General features: G+C 48.7%; 2 protein-coding genes across 2 annotated transcripts in view; one reads left to right on the forward strand and one right to left on the reverse strand.

Annotated features, from left to right (window-relative positions):
- Positions 1-3,603, reverse strand: part of FNDC1 (fibronectin type III domain containing 1) — a 101,664-nt gene extending 98,061 nt beyond the window's left edge. The window contains exon 1 of the mRNA XM_087425072.1: positions 3,476-3,603. Coding sequence (XP_087281198.1) covers positions 3,476-3,584 — 109 coding nt within the window. The 5' untranslated portion in view covers positions 3,585-3,603. The remainder of the gene's footprint in view (positions 1-3,475) is intronic.
- A 211-nt stretch (positions 3,604-3,814) lies between these two features.
- The window catches only part of LOC147912242 (uncharacterized), a 95,999-nt gene continuing 87,554 nt past the window's right edge, over positions 3,815-12,259 (forward strand). The window contains exons 1-2 of the mRNA XM_087424960.1: positions 3,815-3,910; positions 4,401-4,540. Coding sequence (XP_087281086.1) covers positions 3,815-3,910; positions 4,401-4,540 — 236 coding nt within the window. The remainder of the gene's footprint in view (positions 3,911-4,400; positions 4,541-12,259) is intronic.

Consider the following 12,259-nt stretch of genomic DNA (forward strand, 5'->3'; position numbering starts at 1 on the left):
AAGGATCCATTGGGCTACCTTGCATTGTGGCTGGATCTTTTAGCCAGGCAAGATTTTGTAACCCTCTGCATCGGTCACTTGGACTTACTGGTTCACTTGGTTATGCAGATTATCTAAATGTTGACAAATTTTATAATGCAGTATTTTAAAATCACATTCATTTATATTGCCACTGATCTTGTGAGAAAAAATTTTAAGTATTGGGCAACTTTCAAGCTTACGCTGCTGGAGATGACTTGGCACAATTCTAATTTTCACTTGAAATCTCAAATTTTATCACAGCAAGACAGTATACTAGCGTATACTGAAGTTATTTTACAAAGGGTGGGCCCTCTTGGTTCATTTTTGAGAAGATGTCAGCGAAATTCCCAGGTCAGAATAACTAGTTCGTCTATAGTCATTCTTTCTGGTGAAGATGTTCCATGAAAAAAGCAGCTAGTCCACGTCACAGCTCAAACTACCACACAAGTGCTTTTCCCCAGGATTACTGTTGAACGTGGGTAGAAGTTTATGTGCCTTTCTCATGTCTTCACACAGAACATTAAAAAGACACGCATTCAACGGCAGAGATTGGTAAAATATAATAATTTTTACTGTTGAACCAAGGACATTCTTAATTGAAACTGGCATATCTTAACTTCAAAGGCCTAAAAAATTCAATGACCACTAGTTCATTATGGTGCCAGTGCCCTGATTCTTGCTAAAGAACCAGAAGTTTTACCCACCAAGATTTTGCACTCTCGCTGCAAATGTCAACATGCTGACAAAGGCAAACAGTATCTTAGCATTACTTTGAAAATAGTTTTGACCTTGTGGATTCCCTGAAAGGGTCTTTTTTTTTTTTTTTTGTGAGGAAGATCAGCCCTGAGCTAACATCCATGCTAATCCTCCTCTTTTTGCTGAGGAAGACCGGCTCTGAGCTAACATCTATTGCCAAACCTCCTCCTTTTTTTTTTTTCCCCCAAACCCCCAGTAGATAGTTGTATGTCATAGTTGCACATCCTTTTAGTTGCTGCATATGGGACGTGGCCTCAGCATGGCCGGAGAAGTGGTGCATCGGTGCGCGCCCGGGATCCGAACCCGGGCCGCCAGTAGCAGAGGGCGCGCACTTAACTGCTAAGCCACGGGGCCGGCCCCCTGAAAGGGTCTTTAAAGAAAAAATTAAAATCACCCATAACCACCCTAAGATTACCGCTATAAATGTATGTGAGTGTGTGTCCCCACATGTTAGAAAAATGTAGCCTATCAGACTGGCACGCGCCATCATAATTTCAATAGTTTCATAGTGGTTTATTGTAGGAATGGATGGGGGGGCATCACTTGTTCATTTTGTTTCATGTTTCAACTTGACCACCAAGTTGAAGGGTTTATTTAAGACCTTCAGCACGCCCTGCAAATTACCTCTGTTTTAAGGAAAGTCCCTCTGAGCTGTGGTGGTCTGCCACTATGAATGTGGTTCTGGGTGACTTCATTACAGCGATTCTGGCTCCAAAGGGTTAGGGGCCAGGGGAGGGCCTGACTCAAGCAGTTTGCTGGCCCATGCATTTATTCAGCCAGAGAGGGAGCAGTGTGCCCACGGCCTTGCCGTCAGACCAAGAATACAATTCCGGAGCGGTGACTGTAGCTATGTACAGCAAGACAGACAGGAAGCCTTTGGAGGAACAGATGAAATCAATCACGCGCCCCATGATTTCTTTCACAGCACAGAGAGCTATCTGCAGGTTATGTCTGTTTCTTTCCTTCTATTATTTCGTTTAAATGCAGTAGACATTCATTTCAAAATGTGCTTCACCTCCTTTGTCCATTTCTAGTCTGGTCATCATTTTACTCCAAGTCCCACGTCACCAGAGTAGAGAGAAGTGCCAGCAAGCATTCCAGCTCCAACATTCCACAGCTCAGTGATTTACAGAGCAGAAGGCAAGACAAGGATGAGTGCGGAACCCAGCAGGATTCCGGGAGCTATCACAAACATCCCTAAGTCCAGATGTGCTCAAATTAACCCACCGGGCAGGTGGCAGTGGAATCTAACAGAATAAAGCTGTAATCGTCACAAAGCCAGCTCAGCATTGCTTCCAGTTTTAGTCGGTTTGGGGAACAAAAACTCTTTCAACAATCAGAAAATTTTAACTCAGAAGAAAAAAAAAAAGCCACGAGTTGTAGGTGGGGAAATTGAACGGTTTTAAAATAGTTTTATTCTTGTTAAGAACTGTACAAAATATTCCATGAATGCTTTCCTAGAGATCGCTAACAGAGAAGAAAACAAAAGCTACAACTGGCACTGCCTTTTGTGAAAAGGTGGCATTCGGCATCCGGGCGCTTGGTGTAAACCTCAGCAAGCATTATGCATGATGTACCCACAAAAAATAGCCACATGGCAATGTGACCCCCAACTTTTCCCCCTTTCCCTCATAGTAAGATGGCAATAGAGACACTAAATAGCATCATACAGCAAGTAGCCTTCACTGGAATCTCATTTGAATTTTTATAACCCAGCTGGGAGTTAACAGTATCAACAAAAATGTGGACTTCTTGGATTCCGACAAATCGATGATATAAATAAAAGCCTCACAGTTTCAAGTGTGAAAATGCCTGCACAGGAGGTGGGAACAAGGGCCGCCAAAGGCTTTGGGATGAAAAACCACCACAAACTTGTCTCTCTGTGCGGGAAGCATACAAGAAATCTGACAACAGCAAGCTGGCATTTTCTGGAAAGCATTGCTCACATTTCAGCCCTCAAAGAAAGTATCCGTCCCCGTCTCCAGCCTCAGCCTAGCTTCTCCCGAGCCGACTCTCCCACTTCCCTCTTGCTCCTCTCAAGACAAAGTTTCCGCCGGGATGCACCGGCCTCCGGGAGAGCACGGCTTCTCCTTGGGCACCGGGGTACCCGACCGCCCCACGGCAGCTCGCAGCTTTTCCCTGTGCGCTTCTAGAACAATCCTGCCTCTCTGCCTCCCTTCTGGTCTCCCGAGGGCTGCCCTCCAGCAGGCATCCCTGCTTCGGGGCAGGTGAACTGGAGGAAAGAAGGATGCCCACGGAGAAATTCTGGTCATAGGAAAACATCACCCCCACCCCCGCCGCAACGCCTAGAGGTCGCTTTTCGTTTCCTTTTTTTTTTTTTTCCTCCTTTGCCTGAATCTCCCCGGGAAGTTAGACTGCTCCAGTCTCCCGACTCCGGGGCGTTCGACGGCAAAGTTGAAACCGAGGGCGCTGGGGTCCCCCTGGCACCAACGGTGTCCTCGCGCCCGCCTCCCGCGCGCGGGCGCCAAGTACCCAGACCCCGCGTCCCTAGCTGCCCCTCCGCGCCCCGACCTGCGAGCGATGAGGACGCACAGGTTAGTGACACGACACGCAGCCAACACAGAGCGGGGCGACGGTCCCCGGAGCGACAGGCGGGGTGGGTGGTGCACGGAAGGTGGACAGAGAAGCGGCGAGGAGGCGCGGAGGGCCGGGCAGCCGAGCCCCGGGCTGCGCGTACCTGGAGCCCCCGCCGAGGAGACGACGGGCAGCAGCGCGGCCAGGAGCAGCAGCGCCGCCCAGGGCAGCGGGCGCCGCGCGCGCGGGGGAGCCCCGGCCTCGGGCGCCATCGGGAGCCCGGGTGCGCGGCGCGCTGGGCGGGGCGGGTGGCCAGTGGGCGCTGGGCCGGAGTCGGGGAGCGCGGAGGCGCCGCCGTCGGATCCCGCCGTCCGTGTGGGTTTGCGCGCTCTGCGCCGTGCCCGCCGCACTCCGGCCCCGTGCCGATAGCTCACGGCCCGCGCACCGGCCGCCGCGCTCCGCACTGAGGCCGCCGGGCGCCGGCCGCGCCTTTTAGCCGAGCATGGGCGCCCCCTGCCGGCGGCGGGGGGATGGGGGCGGCGGGGGCAGCGAGGGCAGCGGGGGCCGAGGCGGGCGGGGCGCGAGGCCCCGGCTCAGGGTCCCCCGAGAGCCCCGGAACCCCACTTGGCGGTTCGGAACATTTGGTCACTGCTGTCCGCGGCGAAGTAGCCTGAGAAGTTCCTCCCGGGTCTAACCTCTCTCATTTTCTGGCTCGGGAAATGGCCCATCGCGTCCAATGGTTGCCAAGCCCAGGAATGCCCTATGTCCCCTTAAATAAATACCTCTGGTTTCAACGTCGGGGACCGGAGCCAGTCCCCTTAACTTCTATCTGCACATCGCGGTGGTTCCTGCGGCTCACCCCGGCCTTCCCCCACCCGCGCGCCCGGGAGAGGGGTGTTAGTGTCCTTAGACTCCGCTGCTCCTGGCTGTCATTTCTGTGGAGCGCATGGCTAGTTTCAGAGGAAACCGTCGTTAAGTACGCGGAGAGTCCAGGCTAACGACTTGACCGGCCTGGCTTCCTCCAGTTTATGTGATGTTAACACTGCTTAGGGTCTCTCTATTCCGGATTCCCACCTGTTTGCGGTCAGCTCCTGGTCTTGGAAGCCTCGCCGACGCTCCAGGCGGACTGGGAGCGCCCCTGGAGGCGACAAGGACGCCTGCGCCAGGTGCTACTGGCGGCGGAGCAGTTTCTTCGCAGAGCTGATCGGGCGGAAGCTCACAACCTAACGTGAGCTTCCATCTGGCCCAAAAGTTGACCAGATTTGTGTCATTCTGCAGAGAGGAAAGGATTGTTAAATGAATTGTAGACTGATGAAAAAGAGAAATACAGTATCTCTTTTCTGAAATAAAACGACAACACATCTATGCCTTAAACCCTGGCTGGCGCCTCTTGCACAATGAGCACCCAGGAAAGGCGTAATCCTACAGCCTTCCCTTGGGAAACCTTCCTCCCGGTTCCCAATGAGGGTTCGTTCTTCATGCATCTTGCAAGCTCTGGGAGCTCCCAGAGCGCGTGTCGTTTGCAAGTATTGTAATGTTTCAATACACACTTTCTTACCTCACTCCGAATGTTGCAGTGTTTCCCCACACGCCCTTTAATGGAGCTATGATTTCGTCTGCCCAGCAGCCTCCCCACCCTGCTCTTCTTTGGGGAATAGTAGCCCCGTCCCTCACTCCAACCAAATGGCTCCAGTGGGGCCTGTCCCCTCCCAACCACCCTCTTCCCTACTCCAGTTGGTCCAAGGATCCCCAGTGGCCCAAGCACGGTTAGAGTCAGGACTTTTGCAACTGGAGCTGCTGGAAAAGTCTTCTCTTCTTTCTCAGGTCGTTCATGGATGTTGAAAGATGGTAGCTGTGGTAGGCTGAAATATGCCTCCCCAAAAGATGTCCACGTCCTAATCCCTGGAACCTCAGAATGTTACCTTAAATGGGGGGGTGGGGGAGGGGGGGAGTCTGTGCAGATGTGATTAAATTAAGCATCTTGAGATGGAGACACTATCCTGGATTATCTGAGTGGGTCCTAACTGCCATCTCCTGCATCCTTATAAGAAGGAGGAAAAGGAGATTTGACATACACAGATAAGAAGACAACGTGTGTGCAGAGGCGGAGATGGAGGTGATGCAGCCACAAGCCAAGGCACGCCAGCAGCCACAAGCAGCTAGAAGAAGCAAGGAGCAGATTCTCCCCTAGAGCCCGTGCGGGGCGCACAGCCTGGGGGGCACCTTGATTTCAATCCAGTGGAAGTAATTTCAGGCTTTGGGCCTCCAGAACTGTGAGAAAATAAATTTCTGTTGTTTTAAGCTCCCTAGTTTGTGGTAATTTGTTACGGCAGCCACAGGAAACTGATGTAGTAGCCAAGAGGGCCTGTGTTCTCCGGCTCCAGCCTCAAGGAACACCATCTGGAGAGAATGAAGCCAACACGTGGAGAACAACGGAACAGGGAGAGAGTCGTGCAGGTGTGCACGTCCTGGGCCCCAGCTCCAGCCCTGCCCTTCCCGAAGATTGATCCCAGGAGACAACAAATTCCATTTTGCTAAGTTGGAATGGGATTTCTAGCCCACGTAACCAGAGTCCTGACCAGTGCATTTCCCTGTCCTTAAGAGGAGAATCAAGATTTACCTTTATTTCCAATCTGCCACCCAAAAGACTGTACCAAGCACATAGTAACTTCCAGGAAATGCTGATCGGTTAATTGCCATTCATTCATTCATTCAACAAATATTTCTCGTGTATCCACTCCATGCCCGACTCTGCTCTGGGCACTGGGGATCAGTGACCAGAAGCAGCTGTGATTGAACTTAGCAGGAGATAAGTGAATAGAAATGAGGACAGGCGGTGGTGAAGATCTGACAGGCCACAGTAAGGACTTAGCCTTTATTCTGAACAGAATGTGGGAGACACTGGAGGATTCTGCTCAGATGAGTGACACGACAAGATTTGCATGCCGAGCTGGTGGAAGCAGGGAGACTAGTAAGCAGGCTCTTAGGATCCAGGTGAGAGAACGTGGTGCGTGAACCACAAGCATAGCCATGGAGGGGATGAGAACTGGTGAGACTCTGGGCACAGTGTGAAGGTACGGGTGGGATGATTTTCTGACTCATTGGATGCGGGGGGTGGAGAGAAAGAGACTTGGCAATATACAAAGTCACACTGTTCTTACCCTGGTCACTAACCCTCCATCAGGACTTCTGTAATTTCAGGATTTCCCTCTTCCATTTAATTTTAATACAATTATCCTATGACATAATCTGTAGAAGCTCACAGTGACAGCTCATCAGAGGGAGATTTCCTTCCTTCCTCCTGAAATGCGTGTGCATGCTCCTATCTCCCCAGTATGTTACCTATTAGAGCAACTTTCTTATGTGGACTTTTCAGAGTGAAGTACGATGCAAAAGTACCTCTAACTCTAGAGTTTTGATGGGCTAGATCAGATAATCAGCCATGGGCTGTTAGATATTAAATGAAATTACTAACATTTATGAGCCCAGATTCTGATTTGATTACAAATTTGAGAGTGTGTTTAATTTAAAAAGTCCTAAAAGAAACCTCAAAGGTCTCATTATTTTTAGATTTTTTTAAATCTAAAAAAACCTCAAAAAACCTGACCTAAGAGTCAAAATCATCTGTGCTGAATGGCATCATCTGAAAATACAAGCACTCGGAAGTTTTCGTCCTTCTAATCAATTTTTAGTCCAGTCTATTGTTACTATTGTCTTAATAGACTTTACTGTTTTTTAACATAATTTTTCAAGCTCCTGGTTGCTGCTTCTATTTTCTTTATCAAAACAAAACAGAGTGGATGTCCTTCTTGGGCTAGACAGACCATCAGCTATTTAAACGTCATCCTTTCCTAGCCTGCCTCCAACTTATTTCTCTGGTTTATTTCTAGCTTTACAAATCCATCTGTGTTCACATCCGCTATCTCTGGTTCTAGTTAGTTTTTAAATGCCCATACATTCAAAGAGTTCAACACTCTCCATGCACGTTGTCATGGCATTCCTATGTAGTGGGGTACAGTAAAATGCTACTCTCATGTTTCATGTGGGTAAATGGAAACCAAGTTCAAACAACCATCCAGAACAAACTGCAGTAGAGTTTTGAGGGTGCGTGAATCATACCGTCATCTGACATCAAATCTTGTTCAGGCTTCAGTTTGGCTCACATGGCTCTTTAATTCCTCTTAAAGCACCACATTTGAATAGATTTCTATACTGTGGCAGCAGCAGGACGTTATACTATACCCATTACACAATGGTGATGTGCACTCAACCTTATAGAAGGAGAATGAAAGCAAGAGAGAGTATCCACCGTGCTTGGAGTGACTGGGGGAGAGCATTAATTCAGGCACAACAAATCTGGAGGAAAACATCATTCTCTAGGACTCCATAAAGAGAGGGGAAAGGGAAAAGAAAAAAAAATGGAGATGAGCCAGTAGATTTCACCTTGACACGGGAGAAAAAGATAGAGATTGCTTCTAACCGACAATAACATAAAATAATGCTTTACCGACCTTTTTTTTTTTTTTTGCTGAGGGAGATTCACCCTGTTGCCAATCTTCCCCTGTTTTGTATGTGAGCCCCCACAGCATGGCTGCTGACAAGTGGTGTAGGTCTGCACCCGGGAACCGAACCCGGGCCACTGAATTGGAGTATGCCGAGCTTAACCGCTAGGCCACCAGGGTGGCCCCATTACCGAACTTTTCTCAAGCAGTATCCATTTTGTTCTGATTCCCATGACAACCTTAGAGGCACTACTCTGATTCTACAGAGAGAAAACCAAGCCTTCGAGACGTTGTGTGGCTTGTCCAACCCACACCGGTGACCGGTGAGGGTGAGGGTCCAGCCCAAGCCATCTGACTCCAAGTGCACATCTTTTTCCATGGCCCTATGGCACCTCCGAACGTCCTCTATCAGGTTTTCAATAAAGGCCTCAGGGTCCAGGCATAAAGTAGAAGTAAAAGTCCATTTTACATGTCCCATGGCCAATACAGATTTATCAGAGACTCCTCCTTATCACCAAATGGTGAGCGACCCTTCTTAGCAAGCAGTTACACCAGACCTCAATATTGCATCATTCATCTTCTCGGGGTTTGGAAGGTGCCGGAAAGAAATCAGGCTCCTTAAAAAAACTGCCGTAAATCCATCGTTGCCTGAAACATGCTTCCTCTGCACACAAGTTCTAATTTGTTTCTGCTGCAAGGCAGTGCCAAGGCAAGTTCTCTTCTGTACAAATATCCTGGGGATTAGGAAACATAAAGGATTAAGATGTCAGATACCCAACCTGGCCTAGGAATTGTTAAGGATCCTAATTGAGAATGTTTCTATTGCTGTGATATAAAAGCCCACAGACCTGTGTCCTAAGTGGCCCTAGTGTGTCTAGTGGACCAAGTCAGAAGACACTCATACTGCAAATGGAAGCAGTGCATATGCCAGTTCTAGCATCTACCGCTTGTCAGTGGGCAGAGGGCTTGGGTTATATCGAAAGAAATCATTCATTAATCTATTCCTCCACAGGACCTTTGTTGAACACCTATTTTTGTGTCAAGTAACATGTTAGGATCAAAGGAAGAGAGAAACAAGCCAAGAGAAAATTATAATCCAGAGTGCTGTGATATTTAGGCCATGAAACTTACAGGAATTCTTATAAGTGTTGCCTATCTCTTCCCTTACCTTGTTTTATTTTCTCCCCCAAGGAAGTTTTAACCCTAGGTTTACTATCTGTAGAGAGACATCGGGGTGCATTCACTCTAACCTTGTGGAATTAAAAGAACCCAGTTTAGGGAGAAGACGTTAGTGAGTCGCGGTGGAACAAGACCTCAAAATGCATGGTCTTCGAGCTGCAGTTGGCAGTTTGAGAAGTTGGCCCAGGCATTATGCTAGGAAAACACATGTCTGGAAGCCTTCCAGCCTGCGTTTGCCTGACCCCGCCTCCCATCGAGAGCAGAACACGGCCGCAGGTTGGGGGGTACTACAGAGACACGGGGCACAGGGCTGCTGTGCGTGGAGTGTGCCACTCCAGCCACACACCTCAGACCCCATGCGGGTGGACAGCCACTCATGCTAGAAATGGGGAAACTAATTATTTATTCAGTAAGCCTTTAATGAGCTCCTAGTTCGTAGCTGGCCTATATTCGGGGGCACAGACCTGTGGTCACCTATGAAATGGCATTTGCCACCAGCAGCCAGTGGGCTGCCTGCAGGCAAGCTACAAAAAGGCCCAGCAAGATGCTGGTGCCCAGCAGGATCCTTCTCTCCCAAAGAACACCCACCTCTGGCTGGTAGCAACATGCTGCCCAGCGTGACCAGCCCTGGAGAAGGTGATGAAAAGGACAGTATGTCTCGGTGACCCCCAGCCCCTTCCCTGCTGGTGGCATTCCGCTCTCATACCATTTACCCAGGCACACAGTACCCTTTGACACTCTATCATCCCCACCCATCACGCATCAAACCTTCTTTTGAGGAAGGATCTGATCACCTCCTCCCAGCTGAGATGTGAGCGACTGATGAGGCTTCAGGTACTCTTATGTGTAAGTGTGTGGTGCTTTTCCATTCACAAAGCATGATCTCATTCATCCTCATGAACCACGAAGGAGGAAGACACATTATTATGCCCATTTTACAGAAGTAGAAACTGAGGTTATGTGCCCAGCCCATGTCTGTCCAGTTAGTAAGTGTCAGAGCCAAGAGACAAATCCTGATACTCTGTTTGCAAATTCAGTGCTCTTTGCATTATAGGCCAGTGGAAAGAATAATTCTCCAATGAATTAGCAGCAACAAAATATTGGCAGGGAGGCATTTAGGACTAGGGCCTCTTTCATTTTTGCTTAGAACTTCCTGACTTTAGAAAAGTCACCATTTTCTGCACCAGCATTATAACCAATTCTCTCAGGCCACATCTGAGAAGCAAAGCAAGTCAATTTCCCCACCTCCTTTAGCATCTGCACAAAAATTGGCATCCAGGGAGAAACATTCTATGATTTTGTACCAGTCAAATCCGTGTGCTTCTCTAACAGAACTCACGAATTATATTTAGTAATTGTTTAGATGATGCTCTTGAAATAAAAAAGTGTACTTAAGCTGTTCTCTAGGCTACCTCCGTTTTGGGAAGGGATGTTATTTCTCTGTTCCTGCTTCAGCCATACTTCTGTGACTGCTCAGCTGCATTCAGCCCCACGACTTCTTCCTTGTTCTGGAAGCACTCTTCCCTTTGCTCCCGACACCCACTACTGTCCTGGCTCCTCTTCTGCGTCTCCCACCATCCCTCCTCCATCTCCTGTGCAGTCGGAGCCCTTTCTCCTCTCCCTCTCTAATCTCAGTAGATCATCCACAGTCCTGGCAGCAGTAACCGTGTGCTCCAGCACCATCTTTCAGTCAAAGTCACCATGCTGCCTCGTCCCACAGGGCTTTTGCATCAGCTGATCCTCTCCCCTGTTTCTTTCTGCCTTCCTTCCTATCCTTCATAGCTCAGCTCATATAAAGTCTCCCCTGACCTCTGAGCTGGTAAAATCCCACCTCTGTCCCCACTCAGAGCACCGTACAACTTTTGTTTGCATCCTTCTCATGGTTGCATTTTTGCATTCACCTGTGTGCTTATTCATTGTGCGTGACCACAGCTGGACTGTAAGCTCCACGTGGGCAGAGACCATGTCTGCTTTGCTCACCCTGTAGCCCAGGACCCAGCATAGGACCTGACTCATATAGGCACACAGCAGACATTTGTTGAGTGCACGTAGGCGTGCATGAGTGGCTGAAGGACATTCTGTACTCAGTAATGCAAGCTTGATAGAATTGGCCTCTGCAAGAAGGAAGTGTCAGCTTGGACCTCTTCCACTCCCACCCAGAACGTGACTGTGTTGAACACCCTCAATGCGTAACCAGTGATTCAATGAACCGCAGAGCAGATATCCTCAGACCGAGAGACACTCCAGCAAACACAATTTAATGGTGATTCTTTTCTTTTTTTTCTTTTTTTTTTTTTTTGCTGGGAAAGAATCACCCTGAGCTAACATCTGTTGCCAATCTCCCTCTCTCCCTTTTTTTTTTTCCCCTCCCCAAAGCGTCAGTACATAGTTGTATATTCTAGTTGTGGGTCCTTCTAATTCTTCTATGTGAGCCGCCACCACAGCATGGCTACTGACAGACGAGTGGTGTGATTCCACACCTGGGAACTCAACTCGGGCCAATGAAGCAGAGCAAGCTGAACTTTAACCACTAGGCCATCAGGGGTGGCTCACAAACACAACTTAAAAATGCTAGATTTCCCATTCTGGACCACCCGGGCAGTGAGTCTAGTAATTTGCAACAATATACTCATTTATTGTTTCCAAGGTGGGGAAGGAATGAGTGGCAGGTAACTTTGTAACAAATTCAGTGTTTTTCACTAATTGGTGGCAAACCCTGTTTGTTGTCTCTTTCATTCATTCAACAGATAGATATTGAGTGCCCTGGGATTTGCAGACACTAATTTCCCTAATTAGATGGTGCAACTGGTTTGGTAAATGCAACATTAACCACTGCTGCCAGGGAGGAGTCCCCGGACTCACGTGACTCAGTGATGACCTTGACCACCACTGTCATATTAGAAAGGCACAGAATGAGGGACACTTTCCGATGATCTCCTTCTCCTCTAGTCCATGACTGAGCGATTACCCAAGGATGTGACAGGTTTGTTTTTTGTATTTTTTTTTTCAGAAGGATTGTGTTCCAGTTATTCCAAATGTTAGTGGCTTAAAGCAGTTCTCATAGATTATCCTTCACAGATTCTGTGGGTCAGGCATTCAGAAGCAGCTTGGTTGGACAGTTCTAGCTGGAGGTCTCTTGTGAGTTGCAGTCAGAATGTTGGCTCGGGCTGCTGTCACCTGAAGGTTTGACTGGGGCTGGAGGACCCACTTCCAAGGGGACTCACTCATGTGGCTGGAAGTTCATGCTGGCTGTTGGATGGGGGCCT

The sequence above is a fragment of the Ceratotherium simum genome, chromosome 38, assembly GCF_057802395.1.
Source record: "Ceratotherium simum simum isolate JZ-2026a chromosome 38, ASM5780239v1, whole genome shotgun sequence".
In the NCBI taxonomy this organism is placed as follows: domain Eukaryota; kingdom Metazoa; phylum Chordata; class Mammalia; order Perissodactyla; family Rhinocerotidae; genus Ceratotherium; species Ceratotherium simum.